A 27,157-nucleotide genomic window follows, 5' to 3' on the forward strand; every position below is an offset into this window, starting at 1 on the left:
ATGAGATCTTTTACCTCCTTCTGAGAAGACAGGTGGGAGCTTGGTTTAACCTTTCATCTGAAAGACTACATTTCTGGCACGGTGACACAGTGGTTAGCACTGCTGCCTCACAGCTCCAGGGACCCAGGTTCAATCTGGCCTCGGGTAACTGTCTGTGTGGAGTTTGCACTTTCTCCCCGTGTCTGCGTGGGCTTCCTCCGGATGCTCCGGTTTCCTCCCACAGTCCAAAGATGTGCAGGTAAGTTGGATTGGCCATGCTAAAATACCCCTTAGTGTCCAGTCCAAAAGGTTACGTGGGTTACTGGGTTATAGGGAATACGGTGGAGGCAAGGGCTTAAGTAGGGTGCTCTTTCACTGCCCATTTGGAGTTTGCATTCTCCGCGTTTTTGAGTGGGTTTCGCCCCCACAACCCAAAGATGTGCAGGGTAGGTGGATTGACCATGCTAAATTGCCCCTTAATTGGAAAAAATGAATTGGGTACTCTAAATTTATTTTTAAAAAGTAGGGTGCTCTTTCCAAGGGCTGGTGCAGACTCGATGGGCTGAATGGCCTCCTTCTGCACTGTAAATTTTATGATGACAGTGCAATGCTTCCGCAAGACTGTAATTACTGTAGATGCTGGAATCTGAAATAAATACAGAAAATACTGGACAATCTCAGCAGGTCTGACAGCCTCTGTGGAGAGAGAAGGGAACTAATGTTTCAAGTATGGATGACTCTTTGTCAAAGCTCCTCCAGATTGTACTGGAGTGTCAGCCTTAGCTTTAGTTTATACCACAAACTCAAATGCATTCCAGTTTGGCATGGTTTTACTCGTATTGCAATTAACTTCATGATTAAATTTATATATCTTGTTTCTTAGGTGGCAGAAAGGGAGCCAGTTTGGTGGAGATAGCCGACTTCTACCCGGAAGACACAAACCGCCTGCAGATATCCTTTAGAGTCTTGGGGGCAGCAATAGGTGATTGAGCAACACAGTTAATTTTTATAATCTTTTGTGTGAGGGCCAGGCTTTCCATTGGGGGAATGAGTTCCACCATCCCTCAATTCTGTCACGAGGTGAGATGTCTTGCGAATATGCAGAGGAACATAAGAAATTGGAGCTAGCATAGCTCATATAGTCCCTCGAGCCTGCTCCAACATTCACTAAGATCATAACTGATCTTCTAGCTCCAGTTAACCTACCCAGTATCCTTTAGTACCAAAAACTCAACGTTGAACACACTCAATGCCTGAGTATCCACAGCTCATAGAATTCCTACAGTGCAGAAGGAGCCATATGGCCCATCAAGTCTGCACCGACCCTCCGAAAGAGCAACCCACCTAGGCCCACTCACCCACCCCTCCCCATGCTCCCACCTAACCTTTGAGCAGTAAGGGGCAATTTAGCATAACCAATCCATCTAACCTGCGGACTTTGGACTGTGGGAGGAAACCGGAGCACCCGGAGGAAACCCACACAGACACGGGGAGAAAGTGCAAACTTCACATCACACAGTCACCCGCGGCCGGAATTGAACCCGGTCCCAGCCGCTGTGAGGTGTTAGTGCTAACCAATGTGCCACCTTTATCCCAGCTGTTTGGGATAAAGAGTTCTAAACATTCCGAAGCCTCTGAGTAAACACATTTATCCTTACTTCAGTCTGAATGTGGGCCGTGTGGGTGAGTTTAAAACATCGAATAGTGACAAGATTGCTTTCTAATGAATGAATGTTTACATTTGTGGATCCCGGCAGGCACTTTGCTAAATTATTCTTCGTTAAATAATTGAGTTCTTCTTCCTTAACTGCGACTCACAGATTCTCCATCCACAAGGAATCCATCGCTGATAAATTTAAAATAATTTTTGAGAAAAGCACAGACTTCTTTGGAAGAATTATTATCTATCATCTTGACGTTCTTGGTGAAAAAGTGTTGTAACAAATGTGATTACGCTCACATTCTGGAGAAGTAGAACCAACTGGAGTTGGGGTTTCCCAGTCACACTTTCGGTGGCTGGTGAGATATAAACTCGAGCATGGTGCCTACATTTTGCTGATTCAGACTGAAACTTACCTTGGATCAGTGAGAAAGGGGAGGAATGACTTTATATTTGACAAAGATACAGGAAAAATGGCTGAATTAATGGTATTTGGAATGTTGGCTGGAGAACCCAATGCTGTTTCTCCATGGTACAGAACAAGGCAGTGGGATTTCTTGTATATCTTTTGTACATATTTAATTGCTCCTTATTGACCGAAGAGTTAATTTGTTTATAACCTTTCTTCGTAGTTTAGTTCTCTGGCACTTCTCTGAATGTAGTGGCCATTCTCATTTTAGCTACTTAACTCACAATATATTCTGCTGGTGAAGTGGAGCTTCTCTCTTTTAAGCCAACTTGTATTTGTAGAGACATATCCTAGGATCAGTTAGACTAATTGCTACCAGGCACATTCAGAGGTCAGCTAGAGACCAATTGCTCTTGGGCACACTCCAAGGTCAGCCAGAGACTGAATTGCTCCTAGGCATACCAAAGGGTGAGAAGTCTTTGGTGCAGTAGGTAGTGTCTTTGCCTCTGTGCCAGAAACTCTGTGTTAGAGTCCCACCCCAAGATGGCCAAGGAAGGTACGTTCAAAAGGCTGTCAAACACCTTGCGTGTGTCAACCTGCAAATCCATCCAAACATGCTAATGGCTGGTCGTAAGAGTATGAGAGACTCCTGACCAGCCTAACTCTCAGCTGAGTTAGAAGATTATGGGTTTAAGCCCCACTCCATGGACGTAGGCAACACATTCTAGGCTGCCACTCGGGTACAGAACTGAGGAACCGCTGATTTGTTAGAGGAGCCGCCTTTCGGATGCAGTATTAAACTGAGGGCCCGTCTTCTTGCTCAGGTGGCCATCAGTAATCCCATGGTAGTACTCCAAGAGGAACAGGAGGAGTATCGAGCCCTTGACCAACAACATTAAAAACTGATCAAGCATTATCTTGTTTGTGTGATCTTGCTGTGCACAAATTGGCTGCTAAATTTGCTTGTGAGACAACAATGGCTGTGAACTGCTTTGAAACATCCTGGCACCATGAAAGGTGCCAGATGGTTGCGGTAACATCGTGGTCATGTTATTGGGCCAGTAATCTAGCGACGCGAGTTCAAATCCCACAACAGCAGGAAATTCAATTAATTAAATAATATCTGGAATAAAACGATAGCAGCAGTAACGGTAATTATGAGAATATCAGATTGAAGCAAAAATCCACCATGGTTCATTAATGTCCTGTAGGAAGGAAATCTGATGCCCTTTTCCTGGCTGAGCTGAATGTGACTCCAGAACTGCCCTCTGAATTGACCAAGCAAGACACCCAGTTGTGATCAAGAATATACAATAAACACTGGGCTTGCCAGCGAAGCCCGCATGCCGTGAATGAATAAAACAAACAAATCTTCCTTTGACCTGATGATACTTGACTGGAAGCCATTGCAAAGTCATAAGATGGAGAGGTATCTGGAAAAAAATCCACTTTTATTATATTAAAAAGATAAACTTCTAAGTGTCTTGTTTACATTTTGGAGATCCGCAGGCAACCAACACCCAAACAAACTGCGGACTGACTGGCGCAGTTTAGTCCGATGCCAGCCCCAGTTTAAAGGGCAGTTTTCCGTAACAGTTACGATTACATTAGTGACCAGTCCACCAGTTTGCCATTCATTTCATTGGAAACCATCTCCAGCTGTTTCCTGTGATTTTTGGAGGCCTGTAGCTTGTCGACTTCATCTTGCATATCAGATAGGGTACAGTAGGCCTCAAAAGCCTCCGCTGCTCTCGATGCAGAGTTCAGGTAGGTTGTGAGGTAAAAGGACAGCTTTGACTAGTTTTTACTTACTGGCCCTGCTCATCCAAGGCTGGTTCCATTGCTTTTGTTCACTCCTTGTTGCTCTGAAGCAGCTTCAGCACATGGTTTTCAATAGCTTGTTGGACTAAAATAGAAATAATTAATGTGAAAAGGAAGTTTTTAAAAAACACATACAAGAACACTAATTATCCTGGGATATGCTCAGTCCTTTACAGTGTTCAAGACAATAGATTTTTGAACACAAAGGAAATCGAGGGATGGGTTGGGAAAGTGGGGCTTATTGGATGACGGAGCGAGTGCAAGCAGCCAAATGGTGTACGCCTCCTATTTCTTGCGCTACATTTTTGCTTCTAACTGCTCCCCCCCCCTCCTCCCGCCTTCTCCCCCCCCCTCCTCCTGCCTTCTCCCCCCTCCTCCTCACGCCTACTCCCCCCTCTTCTCCCGCCTTCCCTCCCCTCTCCCGCCAAGCTAGCAACACATGCTCACATTGGACTCCAGTCTCTGTTGCCCTTGGGGGGGTTCACATAAGTCATCAAATTCTTTATGTGTAAATCTTAGCATTTGATGCCAGTTATTCAATTATTACCACCTCAGCTTAACCTTAAATTGCACACATCGCTTTCAAAACTGGATAGCAACCAGTTGAAGAGGCCCTGGTTGATTCTCTCATTTTGTTTGGCTTAGACCTATTATGTTAGAATTCCAGACAAGAACCCAAATATTTTCAGTTTTGTAAAACCGAGGAACTGTTACTGCACCCCAGGAGTGATAACACTGACCCACAGGTATCATTTATGTTAAAACAAAATTTAATTTAAGCTTAGAAAATTAACCATATTAGCAACAAAGAAATAGCTTGATGGTTAACATTTATACAGTAGTGAAAGTAAATCTTGACTTACTTCCTAAACGTGCCGCTATATTCCAATTAAACAAACCAATATATTTCAAATACCATTCTTACATAAAGTTAACAACCAGGGTTCTACTTGCTTTCCTCTGTGCAGAATCTTTGGAGAGAGAACCTTTCAGAAGCAAACTAAACACTCCTGTTCAGATGAGAGTTCTAGGACCAGACAGGCCTGGCTTCTCCCATTAACTACATCATTGTACCCAAAGCATAAGGCATTATTTTGTCTCTTGACTTCATTAGCCAAGACCAAACACAATCCCCTCATAAATTATCTACACCCTCGGGGTCCTTCAAACATAAATAATATTCCATTAGCCAGATATCTGTAAACCAATAAATAGTTCCCGAGATCTATTAGCAGAACACTTCACCTTCACCTTCAAATCAATGATAACTTCATTTTAACGACATCTTAATCACAGGTCCAGCAGTCATACTGTCTGTATGTATCTTAACCCAGGTTTTAATAACATTACTGAAACCATTTAAAATACAACAATTTCTTAAATTCATCACAAGTTATCAGTTGAGCCATTAGTGGGGCACGTCCAGTTGAAAGAAAAGTTGAGAAACTCTGAAACCATCATATCAAACCACCACAAATGTAGCCTCTAGCTACAAGACAATGGGTGACTGCATGTAGAACATGAATTTGGGTCTTCCAGAAGAGAGGGAAGAAAATTGAGTGGGGAAAAAGAGGATGTCATGGAACTGAAAGGAATGATGAAAACTTGCCTTTTTTATAGCCCAGAGCTACAGCCAGATCCATAGGACTGTAACCGGAGTCTGCCTCCATTGTTAAATCTGCACCTTTGGCTGTTGAAAAAGAGAAACTGCCATTAAACTCAAGAGCTAAATAAATCTGCACTTTTGGTATAAGACCCACGAGGAGTAAGTTTGCTGAAGTCTATTTGGCACAATGGTTAGCACTGGTGCCTCATAGCGCCAGAGACCCGGGTTCAATTATGGCCTTGGGTGACAAATTCGCACTTTCTCCCTGTGTCTGCATGGATTTCCTCCAGCTGCTCCAGTATCCATCTACAGTCCAAAAATGTGCAGGTTAGGTGAATTGGCCATGCTAAATTGTCCCTTAGTGTCCAGGGATGTGTAGATCAGGGGGGGGGGGGGGGGGGCGGCGTGCGCGCCTAGACAGGGTGCTCTTTCAGACTCTATAGGCTGAATGGTTTCCTTCTGCGCTGTAGAAATTGTATAATTCTGTTTAGGATGAATTTATCAAATTAAGATTATGAAAGGAATTGACATTGCCATTGATTTCTATGCTGAAGGGTTTAAATACAAAGTATTGTGGCGTTATGGAATATATTACCAGGGATCTTTATTGAAGCGGGGCAGGATAAAAAGGATCAGGAGAAAGTTAGAAACCAACGAAAAAATGCTGGAAAATCTCAGCAGGTCTGGCAGCATCTGTAGGGAGAGAAAAGAGCTAACGTTTCGAGTCCAGATGACCCTTTGTCAAAGCTTTGGTTTCAGATTCCAGTATCCGCAGTAATTTGCTTTTATCCAGCAGAAAGTTAGATGTGTTTCTGGAGAAACATATTGAGGAACCTGGGGAGCGACTCCCTCCATAAATCACGACTAGTACAAAACTGCAACGTGAATCCTGTCCAACATATTCAATTCAAAAGCCTTGTCCTTTATGGCCTCCCCCACGCTGTATGTACAGCCTTTCCCTTACCAAAGTACCGTTGTCAACTCTACTCAAATATATTCCTGGAGATGTCACCACATTATGCAGGAGAAGGCGCAAAGAAGATTTACCAGGATGTTGCCTGGAATGGAGAGTAGGTCTTACGAGGAAAGGTTGAGGGTGCTAGGCCTTTTCTCATTAGAACGGAGAAGGATGAGGGGCGACTTGATAGAGGTTTATAAGATGATCAGGGGAATAGATAGAGTAGACAGTCAGAGACTTTTTCCCCGGGTGGAACAAACCATTACAAGGGGACATAAATTTAAGGTGAAAGGTGGAAGATATAGGAGGGATATCAGAGGTAGGTTCTTTACCCAGAGAGTAGTGGGGGCATGGAATGCACTGCCTGTGGAAGTAGTTGAGTCGGAAACATTAGGGACCTTCAAGCAGCTATTGGATAGGTACATGGATTACGGTTAAATGATATAGTGTAGATTTATTTGTTCTCAAGGGCAGCACGGTAGCATTGTGGATAGCACAATTGCTTCACAGCTCCAGGGTCTCAGGTTCAATTCCGGCTTGGGTCACTGACTGTGCGGAGTCTGCACGTCCTCCCCGTGTCTGCGTGGGTTTCCTCCGGGTGCTCCGGTTTCCTCCCACAATCCAAAGATGTGCGGGTTAGGTGAATTGGCCAATGATAAATTGCCCTTAATGTCCAAATTGCCCTGGTGTTGGGTGAAGGTGTTGAGTTTGGGTAGGGTGCTCTTTCCAAGAGCCGGTGCAGACTCAAAGGGCCGAATGGCCTCCTTCTGCACTGTAAATTCAATGATAATCTATGATTAATCTAGGACAAAGGTTCGGCACAACATCGTGGGCCGAAGGGCCTGTTCTGTGCTGTATTTTCTATGTTCTATGTAAGGCCATTTGGCCCCTTGAGCCTCTTCCGCCATTTGATAAGATCATGGCTGATCCGATTTTGGCCTCAACGTCATTGTCCCAGTTGCTCCCCATAACCCTCAACTCAAAAGTCTATTTAACTCAGCCTCTGTGGAAACATCCTGTCATTCTCCAACCTATTAAGTCCCCTCAGAAGCTTATACAATTCAATAAGATCACCTCTAATTCTTCTAAGCTCCAATGGATGTAGGCCTTACCGTACCCAAATCCTTCTGTGGACTCTCATGCCTCTTGACAACCTGCCTTTAACGGCACTGCCCCCACACTCCTTCCATTGGTTGTCTAACATCCATCCTCACAGTGCCTCGCCTTCCCGTGGCCAATGAGAAAGTGAATAGACTCTTCCTTAGCCAAATGACCGACAGTGAAGAAAGATACAAATAGGCATTTTCTGACATTAATTTTAAAAAACAAATACCCCTCTGATTTTTTTTCTTCTGGGTCTTGCTCAGAGCGGTGACCTACAGATTAATTGGAAATTCCAAGAAAATCCGGAGTTCCATTTCCGAAACACTCCCTTCCTCCAACTCCAGGCTTCTCTGCCTCCACTTACCCTTTTCCTTTCCCCCACCCATTTGTGACAGAAGCTTCAAGCACCTTGGACTGACCCTCTGGCACTCATTGCGCACACGGTCCTGAAAATGAGTCCTTTTCAAGTAAATACATAAATAATCTTTATTGTCGCAAGTAGGCTTACATTGCAGTGAAATTACTGTGAAAAACCCCTAGTCACCACACTCCGCCGCCTGTTCAGATACACAGAGGGACAATTCAGGATGTCCAAATTACCTAACTGCATGTCAAAGAAGAAAGAAATGTACAGCACAGGAACAGGCCCTTCGGCCCTCCAAGCCCATGCTGCCCGACTAAACTACAATCTTCTACACTTCCTGGGTCCGTATCCCTCTATTCTCATCCTATTCATGTATTTGTCAAGATGCCCCTTCAATGTCACTATCGTCCCTGCTTCCACCACCTCTTCCGGTAGCGAGTTCCAGGCACCCACTACCCTCTGTGTAAAAAAACTTGCCTCATACATCTACTCTAAACCTTGCCCCTCTCACCTTAAACCTATGCCCCCTAGTAATTGACCCCTCTACCCCGGGGAAAAGCTTCTGAATATCCACTCTGTCTATGCCCCTCATAATTTTGTAGACCTCTATCAGGTCGCTCCTCAACCTTCTTCGTTCCAGTGAGGACAAACCGAGTTTATTCAACCGCTCCTCATAGCTAATGGCCTCCATACCAGGCAACATTCTGGTAAATCTCTTCTGCACCCTCTCTAAAGCCTCCACATCCTTCTGGTAGTGTGGCAACCAGAATTGAACACTATACTCCAAGTGTGGCCTAACTAAGGTTCTATACAGCTGCAACATGACTTGCCAATTCTTATACTCAATGCCCCGGCCAATGAAGGCAAGCATGCCGTATGCCTTCTTGACTACCTTCTCCACCTGTGTTGCCCCTTTCAATGACACACGTCTTTCGGGACTAGTGGGAGGAAACCGGAGCACCCGGAGGAAACCCACGCAGACACAGGGAGAATGTGCAGACTCCACACAAAGTGAGCCGGCAGAGAATCGAACCTGGGACCCTGGCGCTGTGAAGCCACAGTGCTACCGTGCTGCCCATGTTTCCTATTGCCTTTTAAAAGTTACCCTGAAATCAGATTCCATCATCCTTTCAGTTAGTATGTTGCAGATCATACCAATCCTCCCACTGGAGGCATTGCTCCACATTACCCAGTTATCTGACATCTTTGACCTCTGTTTCTCCCTACTTGGTCTGGTGGAACCTCTCATAATTTTGAATATCTCTAACAGGTCAAACTTTAACCTTCTCTGCTCGAAGGAGAACACTCTCAGCATCTCTAAACTCTTCATGTAACTGAACTCCATGGTATCATGCGAGTAACCTTCCTCTGTACCTTCTCCTGGGCTTTGAAATGTGGTCCCCAGAATTGTACACAATTATCCAGCTGGGGCCCCAACAGAGGCTTTGGAAAGGTTTAGTATGACTTCCTGGTTTGTATATTTAATGCTCCTATTTCCAAAGCCAAGGATACACTTTCTTTACAGGCATTTATTTGATTATCAATTGGGGCGGCCACCTTCGAGGATTACTGAATCCGCTTCTCTCTGCTCTTGCGCGCGCACCCCCCCGCACACCATAAAATTAGACTATACTGTCCTTGTTGTTTCTCCTGAATCAAGTCCCATCCAGGGCTTGAACACGAAAATCAAGGTTGATACTCCAGTACAGTGCTGAGGGAGAACTACCCTGTCGAAGGTGCCGTCTCTTGGATGAGATGTTAAACCGAGCCCCTATCTGCTTGGTCGGGTGGACATAGAAGATCCCACAGTTCTATTTCAAAGAAGAACAACCTTTGGTGTCTTGGCCAATATATATCCTTCAATCAAAATCACTAAAAGCAGATTATCTGATCATTACCACATCACGTTGCTGTTTGCGAGAGCTTGCTGCAGTGTGCAAATTGGCTGCCACGTTTCCTAAATGACAAGATTGACCACACTTCAAAAGAAAAAGTACTTCATTGGCTGTAAAGCACTTTGAGGTGTCCAGGTGAGATTTTCCAGTTATGAAAAGTACTATATAAATGGAAGTCTTTTATTAAAAAGTGTATCCATTCATTCTTATCTGGCCCGTGTCTGCCCAGTTCAGCAGGATGTCCATGGCGTCCTGAGGTCTGCTACAACCCGTTCGCTATTTTCTACGTTGCCAAGCTTGTATCATCCGCAGACTTTGAAACTGCACTATCTAACCAGACAACATATGTTGCTGCCATTAGCTGCAATTACTTTTGAAGTCCCATCTCTGTTTTCTCTGCAGCCACTTTGCACTCAAAGATTCCACAAACAGTAACGAAATGAAGGACGGTTTCAGCTGTTTTATTTGGTGATGTTTCCTACGGGTGGAATGTTGGTCAGGACTCTGGAATAACTCCTTCTCTAAGCACTTCAGCCTGTGGCTTTACAAAGTTCAGTTGCCCCCAACACCTCCCTGTCCCTTACCAATTCAGACTTACCCAGCAGAGCTTCCACACACGTCACATGATTTCCGTGCACTGCGTACAGCAAGGGAGTTCCTCCATTCTAGGAAAAGCACACAATAGCCTATTACAGGGTCAGTACAATGCAGTCCAAGGTGACACACAACTAATCCTTTATTGCAAAATTATGATCCAATCGGTCATCATAGGTGGATATAAAGGGCAGCTAGCTAAGAATGTGAGCGAGCAAGGAATGAAAGGAAATGGAATTAGGTAAAGGGTGGCAGGAGGCTCATATAAAGCATAAAGACCAGAATAGACTAATTGGGACAAATGGCCTGTTTCCTGTGCTGTCATTCTATGTGTTATATCTGACTATGTCTGGTGTGCAAATACTTTGGCACTTTTCTTTAATTTGTCCGTGTAACGCAGCAATAAATGAATGAATTAGTACGGGCTGATTCAGTTTTAATTTCACAAGGGGAGTAGTCACAGGACTTAAAAATTAGAATAATTGTAAATTAAATATGCAAAGCCCAAAGACAAAGGTGTCACAATTAACAGTCTGTGTTGCTAAAAGGTATAATCCCACAACAACATAGTTTCTTCGCACACCCACACACACAAACGGCAAACACATAAAAATCAGGCAGTCTAGTAGCTCATGAATAACCGTACCCAGTCATAAATGTTGACATCCACTCCATGGTCAAGGAATAGCAGGACAATGTCGGTGTATCCCTGGATGCTAGCCAGTGACAGCGTGCTCTCCCGCTCCTTCGCCAGAGTGTGTGGGTCAGCACCCTGTGACGGCAGTAAGTTGAGTTTATGTCAAAGTTTCAAGTAAACCATTTCATGCAAGACATTCTGCTTATTCATATGAAATAGTCATGTGTTCCGATTCTAATTGTTCTCTCCTTGATCTACAGCTTCATTAGGCACTGGCAGTGTCCTGGGGTCTCACCCAATTGGCTATTCCCTGTCTGAGTGTCAGCCTAAATGGTTATTCAACTGTGCATGTCTGGATCGACTCTCACAAACTTCTACAGATGTGCCATGGAGAGCATCCTAGCCAGCATCACAGCCTGGTATGGCAACTGCTTGGTCCAAGATCACAATAAACTGCAGAGTGTGGTGAACTCAGCCCAACGCACCACACAAGCTTTCCACCCTCACATTGATTCTGTATACACCTCCCGCTGCCTCAGGAAGGCAGACAGCATTATCAGAGACCCCTCCCACCCAGGCTTTGCCCTCTTCCAGACCCTTCCATCATACAGAAGGCACAGAAGTCTGAAGATCCGCACATCCAGACATAGGAACAGCTTCTTCCCCACAGCTACAAGACTCCTCAACGACTCCCCCTCAGCTGATCTGTGCCCTGTAAGAACACTATTCATGACACCCTATGCTGCTCTTGCTCATGTATTTGCTTTGTTTGGCCCTTTGTTCCGCACTGTAACCGATCACTGTCAATGTACCATTTGTCAATGTTCGCTGTTGATTATTTTTTTGTCTGCTATGTACGTACTGTGTACGTTCCATCGGCCGCAGAAAAATACTTTTTCTGTACTTCGGTACATGTGACAATAAATCAAATCAAATCGAAGCAGTGCTTCACTTTGCGGGCAGCACGGTAGCATTGTGGATAGCACAATTGCTTCACAGCACCAGGGTCCCAGGTTCAATTCCGGCTTGGGTCGCAGTCTGTGCGGAGTCTGCACATCCTCCCCGTGTGTGCGTGGGTTTCCTCCGGGTGCTCCGGTTTCCTCCCACAGTCCAAAGATGTGCAGGTTAGGTGGATTGGCCATGATAAATTGCCCTTAGTGTCCAAAATTGCCCTTAGTGTTGGGTGGGGTTACTGGGTTATGGGGATAGGGTAGAGGTGTTGACCTTGGGTAGGGTGCTCTTTCCAAGAGCCGGTGCAGACTCAATGGGCCGAATGGCCTCCTTCTGCACTGTAAATTCTATGATAATCTATGATAATCAAACATGATCCTGTCCCACAGTTTTCCCAGATAATCTGTCCAGCAGGGCTCATTTAATTATTGATTATTATTAATGGTCACTTTTCACCGGTTTAGCTCAGTGGGCTGGACAGCTGGTTTGTGACGCAGAGCGAGGCCAGCAGCGTGGGTTCAATTCCCGTACCGGCTGAGGTTATTCATGAAGGCCTCACCTTCTCAACCTTGGCCCTCACCCTGAGGTGTGATGTTCCTCAGGTTAAAATCATCACCAGTCAGCTCTCCCCCTCAAAGGGGAAAGCAGCCTATCGTCATCTGGGACTCTGGCGACTATCATCATTTATCATTATTAATAGTAATTAATCATTATGCTCACTATACATTGATGCTAGGGTTGCGTTGCTCCTCGTGTGGTTGCTGGACTATGATGAGTCCGGGATCTTCTTGGTCTGAGTGGTTCAGTTTAATTATATTTGATTGGCTGCATAACAGACAGGAGTGACACATAGATGATCCTGAGATCTTAGTCTTGGCTGTTGGGCTGTGGGGGTAGCACCAAGCATTGGGTGGGCTCACGTCAACAGGGAGGGTGTTCTACCCACTTGTTCCTGACCTGCAACTATTTAAAACTGACACTTGCCTGAAATGGAAGGTGTTCAGTTCTTCAATAGCAACAACTTGTATTTATATAGTGTCACATGCGAGTGTCCCTTAAAGAAAGGTTTTCTCTTGCCACGTGACTTGTGGCACGGTTCAGTGATGTCATTTGTGGGTGGAGCTGGACTGTGGCTGGTGAGTGGGGGTTTACGTTTTTGGGTTTCAGTTTCGGTTGTTGTTTTGGACTGCAGAAGAGAAGCAGTATTTCATTTTAAACCTGTTGCAGGGAACTGAAAGCACATTGGGTGTGTCAAACTGCCTTGGTCATTTTAAAGATAGAGGTGCTTTCCGGGAGGAGTTTTGAATCTGCTGGTTGGAGGCTGGATCTCAGGGAAAGGACCAGTCCCATTCCAGTGAGATTACAGTGTGCTGGGCCACACTGTTGAAAGGGGTTTTGGTTTACTGGATTTTGTACTGAACAAAGAAAAGTGCAGCACAGGAACAGGCCCTTCGGCCCTCCAAGCCTGCGCCGACCGTGCTGCCCGTCTAAACTAAAAACTTCTACACTTCCTGGCTCCGTATCCCTCTATTCCCATCCTATTCATGTATTTATCATGATGCCCCTTAAACGGACCTGTCGTCCCTGCTTCCACCACTTCCTCCAGCAGTGTGTTCCAGGCACCCACTACCCTCTGTGTAAAAAACTTGCCTCGTACATCTACTCTAAACCTTGCTCCTCGCACCTTAAACTATGCCCCCTAGTAATTGACCCCTCTACCCTGGGAAAAAGTCTCTGACTATCCACTCTGTCTATGCCCCTCATAATTTTGTAGACCTCTATCAGGTCACCCCTCAACCTCCCTCATTCCAGTGAGAACAAACTGAGTTTATTCAACCGCTCCTCATAGCTAATGCCCTCCATCCCAGGCAACATCCTGGTAAATCTCTTCTGCACCCTCTCTAAAGCCTCCACATCCTTCTGGTAGTGTGGCGACCAGAATTGAACACTATACTCCAAGTGTAACTCCAACAGTTACTAAGGGGGATTCATTAAGAGTTATATACAGAGATTACTATAGCTGTTGTTTTTTCTTCATGTTTGTAATTGATAACAAATTCTGCTGTGTTTTATATATGTTAACTATATTCTTATAATAAACTTTGTTTCGAAAAAAGCACCAAGGAAGTCTGATGAGTATCCCGAAGTGAAGGCTCGTGTGCTCATCCTAGCTAAATTCAACATAAAAGTTATAGGTCAGGTGAACTTCATAATACACTTTGCATTTTGTAAGCCCTGGCCCATAAGAGGAGCACCTCTAAGATAGTGAAAGGTGCCAAGTTGCTTTGCAGGAGCATTGTCAAATAAGTTTTGACACTGAGTCACATAAGGAGGTTTCAGGGCAGAGGTTTTAAGCAGTGTTTTAAAGGAGGTGGAAAGACTTAGATTGAGAATTCCAGAGCCTAAAGCCTTGGCAACTGACGGCACAGCTGCCAACAGTAAAATTCAGGATACTCAGATAGTGGAGCGCAAAGATTTCATGGAGTTGTAAGGCTGAAGGAGAATTACTGAGATGGGGAGGGGTGTTGGGTAGGGCAGTGTCAGATCATGGAAGAATTTTAAAACAATTAAGAATTTTCAAATTGAGGCATTTCTTATCTGAGAGTCAATGTCTCAAACTAATGAGCGCTACGGGAGCGATTCTCCGAAATGGAGACAGAGTGTTCGCGCAGTCGTGAACGCCGTCGCGTTTCACAATGGCGTGAAACATGTGCGGGGACTACCGATTCTGGCCCCCTACGGTGCTGGAGCGGTTCACGCCGCTCCAGCCTCCCTTCCCGGTGCCAAATGGGTGCCACGCCAACCCGCGCATGCGCAGTTGGGCCGCGCCAACCCGTGCATGCGTGGACGACTTCTTCAGCGCGCCGGCCCCGACGCAACATGGCCGCGCAACAAAATAGGCCCGGGGGGGGGGGGATAGGCCGGCCCGCCGATTGGTGGGCCAGACCCCGTCGGAGGCTTCCCTCACCCAGTGAAGGAGCGCTTTTCCCCGCCCCACAGGCGGACAGCGGCCCGCGACCGGCATCGCGCCAAACGCGCCGGCGCAAATGGCGCCGATTCTCCGCACCTCGGAGAATCGCGCGCCGGCGTGGTGTGGCGTGGTTGCGCCGATTCTCCGGCCCGGTGCGGGAGAATCGCGCCCTCTATTTCACAAAACAATTTTTTAAGTAGCCTGGCATTGCAAATGCCTGCACCTCCTCAATGAGTAGATGAAGTTGACTTGAAAGCAGCATAGTAAAAAAACAAATAACTTTCTCTTAGTCTCACCATCTCGAGCAAAAACTTCACAACAGCTATTTCCCCAAACGCTGCCGCCCACATTAATGGTGTAAAGCCTCGCTCGTCCGGCACATTGAGCAATGAACTCCCTATAAAATGGAAAAAAGCGCATTTTAGCAGCATTTTAAGGAAGATAAGAAATAAGCCTGAACTGTCAGGCCCGTCGGATCTGTCCACACCATTGTCTTCACCATGATGTTGCTCGCAAGCAGCACTTATGATTGGGCCTTGGCATAAGAACTATTTGCCACTGAGATTACAAAGAGAGAAAGTGTAACAGCACGTAGCACAGTGGTTAGCACTGTTACTTCACAGCGCCCGAGTCCCAGGTTCGACTCCTGGCTTGGGTCACTGTCTGTGTGGAGTCTGCACATTCTCCCCGTGTCTGCGTGGGTTTCCTCCGGGTGCTCCGGTTTCCTTCCACAAGTCCCGAAAGATGTGCTGTTAGGTAATTTGGACATTCTGAAGTTTCCCTCTGTGTACCCGAACAGGCGCCGGAATGTGGCGACTAGGGGCTTTTCACAGTAACTTCATTGCATTGTTAACCTACTTGTGACAATAAAGATTATTATTATAATCAACATAGATTTAGGGATAGGAGTAGGCCATTCAGCCCCTTGGGTTTGTTCCGCCATTCAATTAGATCATGGCTGATTTGTATTTCAGCTCCATGAACCAACCTTTGCTCCTGATGCTAAGATATTGGAGTAGGTCATGGGGTCATAGATTATCATAGAATTTACAGTGCAGAAGGAGGCCATTCGGCCCATCGAGTCTGCACCTGCTCTTGGAAAGAGCACCCTACCCAAGGTCAACACCTCCACCCTATCCCTATAACCCAGTAACCCCACCCAATACTAAGGGCAATTTTGGACACTAAGGGCAATTTATCATGGCCAATCCACCTAACCTGCACATCTTTGGACTGTGGGAGGAAACCGGAGCACCCAGAGGAAACCCACGCACACACGGGGAGGATGTGCAGACTCCGCACAGACAGTAACCCAAGCCGGAATCGAACCTGGGACCCTGGAGCTGTGAAGCAATTGTGCTATCCAGAATGCTACCGTGCTGCCCACACGGTATGCCCGTGCTGGTCTTAATGTCCAGTTCCTCATCCTAGACTGTGATCCCCCGCACCCCCCCCCCCCCCCCCCTAGCTCTCCAGCCAGGTCAACTGGCCTTTCAGCATCTAGCCTATCAAGCCTTCTAAACAATGTTGGGCTGGATTCTCCGATTTTAAGGCTACGTCCCACGCCGGCGTGGGAACGGTGGCATTTTAGGACCGAAAATTTGCCGCCCAACAGCCACCGATTCCCTGTTTTGTTGGGGGCTAGCATGCCAGCAGCGTAGAGCACCCGGCTCGAATTGCCAATGCAGCCCAGAGAATTGCCGGGCCCGGGGCTGCGCATGCCCATGCACACAGCGGCGGCCATGCCATGCAACATGGTGCCGGGTGCTCACGGACCCAGCCTGCGACATAGTGCCCCCCCTTTGGCCAGCTCGTGAGCCCCGGACCAACAACCAACAGTGCCCCAGCCCCCGTCAAAGTCCCCCCTGCCCGCAGCGGATCAGCCCTCCCCCGACTGTGTCGGCACTGGACTGAGTCCACAGCCGCACGCCAAGTTCCCGATGGATGATGCCGCACGCGACTGACGCCGTCGGGAACTCGGCCGGTCGGGGGAGGAGCATGGGGGGGGGGGGGCGTCGCCGCTGCTGATTTGGTTGTAAACGGGTATTCTCCAGCCAATCGGTGAACGCGATTTCGGCATCAGCAACCGGAGAAGCCCGTCCGTTATGTTTCAATGCAATCACATAATCTCCAGAGAATATAGAAATCAACGGATGAGTGACAGGTTAATACACGTTTGAATTGGGTAGGATAGAGTAACAATTTTGTTGTTGGACTAGTAAATCTGAGGCCTGGTCTAATAATCCAGCGAATGGGATTATTCAGATCCCAGCAGGGTAGTTTACTGAAAAAAAGTGTAAGTATTGAGTTGGTATCAGTAAAAGTGGTCATAAATTTGGCAAATTATTATTTCCGGTGGATATTAACCTGGTCCTTTAGATTACTAGTTCAGTAGCATTGCCACTCCTCCACTGTCTCCCCCTATAGTCCAGCTCTATTTCTCTTGCTTACCTTGTTGAAGATGTGACATGAGTTTCACCAGGTCCCCCTGAGCCGCCAGCTGATGAATTGATAGTGCTGTGAAGGGAGCAAGAAAAACATTTCATAGTATTGTAGAATTAACAGTGCAGAAGGAGGCCATTCGGCCCATCGAGTCTGCACCGGCCCTTACAAAGCGCATCCTACTCAAGCCCACGTATCTACCCTATCCCCGTAACCCAGTAACCGCCACTTAACCTTTTTGGACGCGAAGGGCAATTTAGCATGGCCAAGCCACCTAACCCGCACATCTTTGGACTGTGGGAGGAAACCGGAGCACCCGGAGGAAACCCACGCAGACACAGGGAGAACGTGCAAACTCTGCACAGGCAATGACCCAAGCCGGGAATCGAAACTGGGACCCTGGAGCTGTGAAGCAACTGTGCTAGCCACTGTGCTACCATGCTGCCCTTTGTCACGTTGTCACGTGATGAGTGATCATTTGTCACGTTGAGTACAAAATGTCTAGTGGAAGAACTGCGGGCGTGTTTCCAAATTGTATGGATCCGAATTCTTCTCCACTGGAACTTTCTTCCCTCGGATTCAAGTAGGAGTTCTTCCCAGGATGTTAACTCGGGTCTCTGATCCCTCTGGTGGCTGTTGCTCAGGAGGTCGCAAAATTCAAGTTGCGCCGCAGAGGCTCGAGGACAAAAATCTACACCCAATGCAGTCCTGAGGGAGTGCTGCACGGTCAGAGGTGCCGTCTTTTGAATAAGGGGCGAAATTCTCCCGAAACGGCGCGATATCCACCGACTGGCGCCCAAAATGGCGCCAATCAGACGGGCATTGCGCCGCCCCCAAAGGTGCGGAATGCTCCGCATCTTTGTGGGCCGAGCCCCAACTTTGAGAGGCTAGGCCGACGCCGGAGGAATTTCCGCCCCGCCAGCTGGTGGAAACGGCCTTTGTTGCCTCGTCAGCTGGCGCGGAAATGACATGTCGGGGCGGAGCATGCGCGGGAGCGTCAGCGGCCGCTGACAGTTTCCCGCGCATGTGCAGTGGAGGGAGTCTCTTCCGCCTCCGCCATGGTGGAGACCGTGGCGGAGGCGGAAGGGAAAGAGTGCCCCCACGGCACAGGCCCGCCCGCGGATCGGTCCGCCCCGATCGTGGGCCAGGCCACCGTGGGGGCGCCCCCCGGGGCCAGATCGCCCCGCGCCCCCCCACCAGGACCCCGGAGCCCGCCCGCACCGCCTTGTCCCGCCGGTAAATAGGTGTTTTCATTTACGCCGGCGGGACAGGCAATTTATCGGCGGGACTTCGGCCCATCCGGGCCGGAGAATCGAGCGGGGGGCCCGCCAACCGGCGCGGCGCGATTCCCGCCCCCGCCCAATCTCCGGTGCCGGAGACTTCGGCAACCGGCGGGGGCGGGATTCACGGCAGCCCCCGGCGATTCTCCGACCCAGCGGGGGGTCGGAGAATGACGCCCAAGGTGTTTAACCAAGCACCAATTTGCTCTCGTGGGTGGATGATTTTTCTTATTTGCTTATGGGCCATGGGCATCGCAGGCTGTGCCAGCATTTATTGCCCATCCCTAATTTCCCTTGAGGGGGCAGTTAAGGGTCAACCACATTGCTGTGGGTCTTGAGTCACATGTAGGCCAGACCAGGTATGGATGGCAGATTTCCTTCTCTCAAGGACATTAGTGAACCAGATGGATTTTTACGACAATCGACAATGGTTTCATGGTCATCATTAGACTTTAATTCTTCTCCACTGGAGGCACTAGGGGCTGGTTTAGCTCAGTGTTTGTGATGCAGAACAAAGCCAGCAGCGCGAGGTCAATTCCCGTACCAGCTTACCAGAACAGGCGCCGGAATGTGGCGACCAGGGGCTTTTCACAGTAACTTCATACTTGTGACAATAAAAGGTTATTATTATATTATTAATAATTCCAGATTTTTTTTTTTTTTAATTTAGGGTACCCAATTCATTTTTTCCAATTAAAGGGCCTTTAGCGTGGCCAATCCACCTAGCCTGCAAATCTTTGGGTTGTGGGGAGAATGTGCAAATTCTGCACGGACACTGACCCAGAGTCGGGATCGAACCTGGACCTCGGCACCGTGAGGCAGCTGTGCTAACCACTGTGCCGCCATGCTGCCCTATTAATTCCAGATTTTTAATGAATTCAAATTTCACGATCTGCAGTGACGGGATTTGAACCTGGATCCCCAGAGCATCACGCTGGGTCTCGGGTTTACTAGTCCAGCGACTATACCACTACGCCACCGTCTGCCCAAAGATCTGATGGCACTATTTTGAAGACGAGCAGGGGAGTTACACTTGGTGTCTTGGATAATGTTTGCCCCTCAACCAACATCAGGATAGAAAAGTCATTATATTGATGTATGTGGGAGCTGGCAGTGTGCAAATTAGCCGCCATGTTTCACACATTATAACAGTGACAACATTTCAAAACAAATACTAAAAGCCTGGGTACCCACTGTCTATGTTTGCTGGGAGTGATGAGATCTCATTCCCTCGTTGTCTATTTGTGAGCGTCGTGGCATACTTGTATGCGGGGTTGGATTTCTCCAGTAGCGAAAGCGGTTCTGGGGAACGAGAAACCATCCATAACATTTATATGGTAATATAAGATGATCAGAAATAGGAGCAGGAGTAGGCCATACTGCCCCTCAAGACTGCTCCGCCATTCAGTACAATCATGACTTATTATTTACCTCAACTCATTTTCCTGCCTTGTCATTATATCCCTAGCTTCCCTTAGATTCCAAAAATCTATCGATCTCTGTCTTAAATACACTCAATGACTGAGTATCCAATTTTCTTGGGGTAGAAAATTCCACATAGTCATAATCCCCTGAGTGAAGAAATTTCGCCTCATCTCAATCCTAAATGGCTGACCCTTTATCCTGGAACTATGATCCCTACATTCTCCAACCAGGGGAAACATCTTCTCAGCATCTATACTGTCAAGCTCACTAAAAATGTTGTACCTTTCAATGAGACCACCTCTCATTCTTCTACACTCCAGAGAATATACGCGTAGTCTAATCACAGGACAATTTTCTCATTCGAGGAATCTCTTCCCTGTTCTTCTCCTGTGTGAGGGAGGGGATTGGGGTAGCACCTTCCAATATCAACCCTCATACTGCGCAGGACATAGCTCTAAATGTGTGAGGTTGGACTAGTGAACAACAGTCGGATATTCAATGACAGAACATCACAGCTAACTAGGTTTTGTCCTTAACAAAATCCATGCAAAAGCACCTTCCAGAATGGTAAGAAATCGAGTACCGGAAACAGTATTGGTTACCTTCTGGTCAAAACATCTGCTTGATAGTGATGGGGCTCGGTTAAACACCTTATTCAAAAGACGACACCTCTGACCGTGCAGCACTCTCCCATTAGACAGATGGCTAGATGCCTGAGTATGGAGGCCTGCAACACCTACGCAGATCCTGACATGTTCCTGTCATTCACATTTGGAATTGAATGGGATCAGGGTTTATAGCCAACCTGATTGCCATCTACTGGAAATGTCATGGTGTCACTGGGTGCAGACACAAAATTGCCAAAACGTTCCTGCTTCAAGTTACTCAGAACTTGCTCACTGTTGATTATTGCAAGAGAGATTCAATTGTTCATTCATTCAAAAAAACACCTCGTTATCGCCTGTGGCAAGTCAACATATATTATTTTCAGGTTTTGGGTGTTAATTTTGACTTGAGACACTAGTTTAAAATGGGTAATACCAAATCAACCACCCATTAATACATCTCTCAGATCTTCCCTCCCCCATTGATATTAAGGGAATGAATAGCAGAAGAGATTTTAGTGTGGTTGGTTCACTACAACACACAGACTGTCCAAATCCACTGCTATCTCTCTGACCCATCCCAGGATTCCATTCTTTAGGTTAATTACTCTTTGCATCATTGTAAATCAGCCTTTCACTAGTTTGAACCTGTGGTTCCTTTCGGTGAAGAGTTCGATCTGAAGTACCGTTCAAGATTTACCATTTCCACTCTTTTAACACCATGCTCATCACGGTAAGATTATCTGAACACCTTCTTCCAGAGTTTTGCATCACACAAACAGACCATTCGGTCCAATTGTTTTTTGCCAATATTTATGCTTCACACAAGTCTCCTACCTTTTTTCATCTCACCTCGATCAGCATAGCCTTCTGTTCCTTCCTCAGTATTCATCCAGCTTCACCTTAAATGCATCTACGCTTTTGACCTCGACCACTCCCTGTGGTAGCGGTCTCCACATTCTAAACTTCCTCTGGGTAGGGAAGTTTCTCCTGAATTCCCTATTGGATTTATTAGTGACTATGTTTATTTCTGCCTCCCTAGTTTCGGTCTTGCCTGTCAGTGGAAACATCTTCTCTCCCTCTTACCCTCTCAAATCTGTTAAGTTATAAGGCCTCTGTTCTATCGAATCACCCCTCAGCCTTCTTTTTTCTATGGAAACATTCACCGGTCTGTTTTATCTTTCCTGATACCCCCTTAGTCTGGTATTTAAACTTGAATAGCCCCAGTTCCCCATATCAATTCCCAGAGCACTAAGGGTGGGTTACGAGACTCCACTTATAATGGACATTGGCTATCGCCAAGGAGATTTCCTCGTGACTTACCATTCGACAGTGTAGAGACTGCTTCCAGGTCAGGTGTCATCTGATCCTTCTCCTGTTCTTGAGTGCTTCCAACATTGAGCGTTATAATCTGCTGTGACTGATCAATCACCTGCAGCGTTGCGCTCGTTATCTGGATTATGCTGCTTGATGCAACCTCTGGTTCTTTCTTGCTGGTTTTATTGGGAGAAGTATTCTGGCTCCAATTTCGGTCTCCATTATTGCATGGCAGTGGTTCATTACGTAGTTCTTTCCCCCCAATACCTTCCACAACTCTTTTGGTGCCATCACCACCTTGGTGGTTGCTTCTTTCCTCTTCTTCCATCTTGCTGCGTACCGTCTGAAATGGTAGCATGGAAACAAGAATCTATAGACACATATCGCAAAACCCTCTGGTAAACGGGTATTATTCCTACATTTGGGTGATCAGCAAGTATTTGAGATCCCCCCCCCCCCCCCCCGCACCCCCACCCCCCACTCCAAATTGTTTTCAGAGTTACTGCCATCATTAAACCTCTAGATCACGCATGCATATCATAAATTAAATTGAATTAAATTGAAAGTACCTCCTTCATGTGTCCACTGCTTCAGTGGTAGCTCTCTTGCCTCTGAGCCAGAAGATTGTGGCTTCAAAACCCACTCCAGAGACTTGTAATTATATGATGTCTTTCACAAAGACAGGCCGCCTCAAAGCACTTTACAGCCAATGAAGTACTTTTGAGTGTAATCACTGTTGAAATATAGGAATTTAAGCACATAAACGTCAGCACACAGTCTAAGTTAACATTCCCAGTGCAATACTGGGGGAGTGCCACACTGTCACAGGTACGGTGCTATCTTTCAGGTGAGACATTAAACACAGAGCTCCTGTCTACCCCAGTCTAGTGGATGTCAAAGAGCCCACAGCACTGTTTCAAAGAAGAACAGAGGGGTTCTCCCCAGTGCCCTGATCAATATTTATCCCTCACCCAACATCACTAAAACAAATGATCTGGTCATTATCATATTGCTGTTTAGGAGAGCTTGCTGTGTCCAAATTGGGGCTGGTTTAGCACAGGGCTAAATAGCTGGCTTTTAAAGCAGACCAAGGCAGGCCAGCAGCGTGGATTCAATTCCCGTACCAGCCTCCCCTAACAGGTGGCGGAATGTAGAGACTAGGGGCTTTTCACAGTAACTTCATTTGAAGCCTACTTGTGACAATAAGCGATTTTCATTTCATTTCAAATTGCCGACTCTATTTCCTGTATTACACCTGTGATTCCACTTCCAACAGAAGTTCATTGGTGAAACACTTTGGGATGGTCTGGGGTTGTGAAAGGCACTATATAAATGCAAATCTTTAACTATACCCAGTGTGTGTTTTCACCAATGTTTATGGCATTTATGCAGCTCAAGAGTCCAAACAAAGGTCCCTTCCAAATATATTATGAATTGTCACATCCAGAAGACATTATCACGGCCAATCCACCTAACCTGCGCATCTTTGGACTGTGGGAGGAAACCGGAGCACCCGGAGGAAACCCACCCAGACATGGGGAGAACGTGCAGACTCCGCACAGACAGTGACCCAGCGGGGAATCGAACCTGGGACCCTGGCGCTGTGAAGCCACAGCACTATCCATTTGTGCTACCGTGCTGCCCACTTTGCTTATGGACAGATGGCAAGGAAAAAATAAAGGATTTCAGTTTGCCTCTCTTCCCTGTCCATAACAGAATCCTTGCCATTGTTTTTATTGTCCTTCTTCCCACCTTTGGTCTCCTTATTTGAAAACAGATACAATTATGTTAGAAACAGTTCAGAGAAGGTTCACTTGACAAAGGGTTCACTTTATGAAGAAAGGTTGAACGAGTTGGGCCTTTCCCATTGGAGTTTAGAAGAATGGTTTATTGAAGCATATAAAATACTGAGTAGACTTGATAGAGTCTTCTTCTAAGGCTGTCCCTCAGGGTCAAGGATGACTTGTTTCCACTCCGGGGAGGTGGGTTCTTCGGTGGCTGAATAGTCCAATCCTGGAACCGCAGACTCTGCCACAGGTTTGGCAGGTGGTGTTTGATGAGGTGTGTGGGTGGGACGCTCTGGATTCTGCGCTCTCATTCCACTGTTTACGTTGCCCCCCGCGTGCTCCACCCTGTTGCGCTCAAGATGATTGGCGCTTTTGTGGATGCTTTTCCTCCAGTTTGTGTGTTCTAAGGCAAGCGATTTCCACATATCGATGGGGATGTTGCATTCATTTACGGAGGCTTTCTGGGTGTCCTTGTAGCGATCCTCTCTTGAAGACAGTCACAATTAAAGCGTCTCTGAATCACCCGGCATGCTCTCTTCCTTCCAGATAAGGGTGATGAGGTTGTAGATTCTTGTCAAGAGTGCCTCTCCGCCGCATTTTAATACTTCTGCGGGGATTCCATCTGCGCCAGAGGCCTTGTTGTTTTTCAGCTGTCAGATGGGTTTTTCGACCTCATGGCGAGCTGGGGTTGCCCTGAGATGGTGGCAGGTAACGTGTTGTGGGATGGTGTCGAGGGCACTTGCGGCAAAGTCTGTGTCCTGGTTGAGGAGGCCCTCTAAGTGCTCTTTCCAGTGGGTGTTGACTGCCTTTCTGTCTTTGATGAGCGCCTCTCCGTTTTTGGCTCTCAGTGGAGTGAGTCCCTGGGTACTCGGACCGTAGATGGTTTTAACTGTGCTGAAGAAGCCGCGCACATCGTGGTTGTCAGGGAGTTGCTGAGTCTCCATCTGTGGGTGGACGTTCTGTGGCTCTGGCTCGTTGGTTGTCACCAGGTTAGCTGTGAGGCGCCAACTGAGTAGCTCTTTTTTCTCAGGTTCTTTGTGTCCAACGACATTGTATCTCCTGTGGCAGAGTTTGTTCTGTCTCTGCCGGCTTGGGGCCAGGGTGGTTGGTGGTCAGTCCAGCAGTCATCAGCTCCGGTCGTGGTGTGGAGTGGTGGTGTTGCCATGAGGTCTGCTGCTTGTCTCTCTCTGGTGGAATAGGGTGTTTGTGATGACCAAGTCATGTTCTAAACGTTTTGTCAGGAGGACTCCATTGGCATTTGTATTTCCCACACCTTCCCTGCCTAACAGGCCTTTCCAAAGGTTTGCTCCTTCCCGACTGTAGCATTGAAGTCACCGAGGAGAAGCAGCTTGTCTCCCTTTGGGATGCTGGACCGCGATTGGTCAAAGCTGGAGTAGAATGCCTTTTTTTGTCTCGTCCGTTGCATCTAGAGTTGGGGATTAGACACTGACAGCTGATGTGCTGCTTCTGGGGCAGGGTGAGCTTTTAGGGTCATGAGGTGCTCGCTCACCCCACACGGGGGGGTTCGTTGAGACGTTTGACCTGTTTGTTTTTTAAGCAAAGCCGACCACATAAAGATAACGTTCTTCTTCTGGTTTGCCTTTCCAAAAGGTGCATCCGCCACCTTGTTCTTTAAGCTGGCCTTCTCCTGCCAGTCGTGTCTCGCTCAGGGCGGCGATGTCAATGTTGTGGTGCCAGAGTTCCTAGGCTAAGATGGCGGTGCGACATTCTTGTCTGTTGCTGTTGGGATGCTGACGTCCCACGTCCCGAAATTCATTTGGATAGGTAGGGTGGGGTTGGAGTGGAAGATGCCTGTGCGTGGATTCTTTTACTGTGGGGTGGTCATTGCACACCAACCAGCACACGGCCCCAGTGAAGTGAGGTATTGGCCGAGTGGCAGGGAATTGTGAGATGCATGGAGACCAAGCTTCGCTGTCGGATGCAGACACTCATCAACCACCGAACATCTGCCTCATTGTCAGTGACGTCACTTTTAAAGGGTCTCATTTTCCCAACTCGTGCCTTGCATTCTCACCCCTGCTAGCACGGCTCCACTCACCCTGCTACTGCTCCCACTCCCCTCACCCCGCTGCTGCTCCCCTCGCCCCGCTGCTGCTCCCCTCGCCCCGCTGCTGTTCCCCTCGCCCGGCTGCTGTTCCCCTCACCCCGCTACTGCTCCTCTCACCCCACTGCTGCTCCCCTCGCCCCGCTGCTGTTCCCCTCGCCCCCCTGCTGCTCCCCTCGCCCCCGCTGCTGCTCCTGTCTTAAACAAGTAAAGTGACGCAGAAATGTTTATGAAGCATATTATGGAGCTTGGGGACGAGGCAGCAATGCACAGTTACCAATGATGAAGCGATTAAATTCGGGGCATGCCCAAGAGGCCAGAGTTAGAAGAGCTCTGGGTATTTTTGGGGGGGGTTCGTGGGGCTGGAGAAAATTAGAGATAGGGAGGGAGCGAGGAGGGATTTTAACACGAGGACCAGAGAACACTTTTCGTACCTCTCAGGCTGAAAAACCTTAACATAGTTTAAATTGTTTGTGACCATTATCCTGACTTGTGACATTTTGTCAATGCTATCAGACCTAAAAATGCCTTTCAAAACATGTTTCTAGTAGCTTTCTACTCAATAATTGCAGGCTGATGAATCTCAAGAACACAGAATGATGCAGACATAAATCTCTGACATTGATAACCGTGTTGTAACTGTTCTGAACATGCAAACTATTTGGCAACTGCAGAAACTCAAAATGCATCTCTGAATTCTAAAAATACTGTTTCTCAGTGCAGTATTCCAAATACATTCAACCCTTTCCCCAATATTGCTCCAATTCAGGCACTTTTAAAAATATATATTTTTCAAACGCATGCACAATACCTTGGAATAAATGAAATCTTTCCAATCAACAACAAAATGTACTGATATAATGCAATGTCTCTGAACAGTCGTGAACAGTTCCATATCAAAAGTGAAAGTAGATTGAAATATCCCACAATGCATTTGAGAAGATTTTAATGTGTGTATTTTCTTGTAGAATTAGCAATGTCATTCTCTACAATTTAGTCCCTTCCACAAACACACCTTCCCACTGATACATTGCACAAGGGGCACAAAGGGGCACAAGCCCCTTTTCACCCCCTCCCCCTGCGGCCCCTCCTCCTCCCCCCCCCCCCCGGGCACCAGTCATGAATGACAGCAGGGGGAACCAATCGACATCACGCCCCTGTGCTGCATCCAATACAAATCAAGCAGAGGAGGCACCTTAAGAATAGTTTGAGTGATGATTTAAAGTCAGATCTGATCTCCAGTGTGAAGCTGCCAGTGGCTAATTTCTAAATTGCAAGTTTTTATAG

At 47.1% G+C, this 27,157-nt stretch overlaps 2 protein-coding genes across 5 annotated transcripts in view; one reads left to right on the top strand and one right to left on the bottom strand.

Moving 5' to 3' along the window:
- The window catches only part of nr2c2ap (nuclear receptor 2C2-associated protein), a 26,322-nt gene extending 12,252 nt beyond the window's left edge, over nt 1–14,070 (top strand). The window contains exons 4-5 of one of the 3 annotated variants that reach the window (XM_072482261.1): nt 863–961; nt 11,288–14,070. In XM_072482261.1, coding sequence (XP_072338362.1) covers nt 863–961; nt 11,288–11,430 — 242 coding nt within the window. In that variant the 3' untranslated portion in view covers nt 11,431–14,070. Of the gene's footprint in view, nt 1–862; nt 962–1,797; nt 2,963–3,259; nt 3,528–11,287 lie in introns of those variants that run through there. The other 2 variants (XM_072482263.1, XM_072482262.1) reach the window with 2 other exon arrangements.
- On the bottom strand, nt 3,479–26,906 carry rfxank (regulatory factor X-associated ankyrin-containing protein). 2 transcript variants are annotated; one of them, XM_072482260.1, is made up of 10 exons: nt 26,682–26,902; nt 22,588–22,751; nt 22,025–22,361; nt 19,866–19,973; nt 17,401–17,466; nt 15,246–15,346; nt 11,037–11,162; nt 10,395–10,461; nt 5,479–5,559; nt 3,479–3,954 (listed from the first exon to the last, which is right to left on the bottom strand). In XM_072482260.1, exons 2-10 carry the CDS (start codon nt 22,594–22,596, stop codon nt 3,899–3,901), a joined length of 951 nt encoding a protein of 316 aa, XP_072338361.1. In that variant the 5' UTR covers nt 22,597–22,751; nt 26,682–26,902; the 3' UTR covers nt 3,479–3,898. The 2 variants fall into 2 exon arrangements, with proteins under 2 accessions (XP_072338361.1, XP_072338360.1); XM_072482259.1 differs by lacking the exon at nt 22,588–22,751 and having other exon boundaries at nt 26,682–26,906.
- Between the last annotated feature and the right edge of the window lie 251 nt (nt 26,907–27,157).

The sequence above is a fragment of the Scyliorhinus torazame genome, chromosome 18 (assembly GCF_047496885.1).
Source record: "Scyliorhinus torazame isolate Kashiwa2021f chromosome 18, sScyTor2.1, whole genome shotgun sequence".
Taxonomy (NCBI): domain Eukaryota; kingdom Metazoa; phylum Chordata; class Chondrichthyes; order Carcharhiniformes; family Scyliorhinidae; genus Scyliorhinus; species Scyliorhinus torazame.

Excerpts from the sequence above, each read along its gene's own strand:
- rfxank (XM_072482259.1), bottom strand. The coding sequence starts at position 26,804 with ATGCATTGTGGGATATTTCAATCTACTTTCACTTTTGATATGGAACTG. Across the intron at positions 11,163-15,245 it reads TGAAGTTTTTGCTCGAGATG|GGTGCTGACCCACACACTCT; the intron begins GTGAGACTAAGA and ends CTGCCGTCACAG. Across the intron at positions 10,462-11,036 it reads ATGTCAACATTTATGACTGG|AATGGAGGAACTCCCTTGCT; the intron begins GTACGGTTATTC and ends TGCTTTTCCTAG.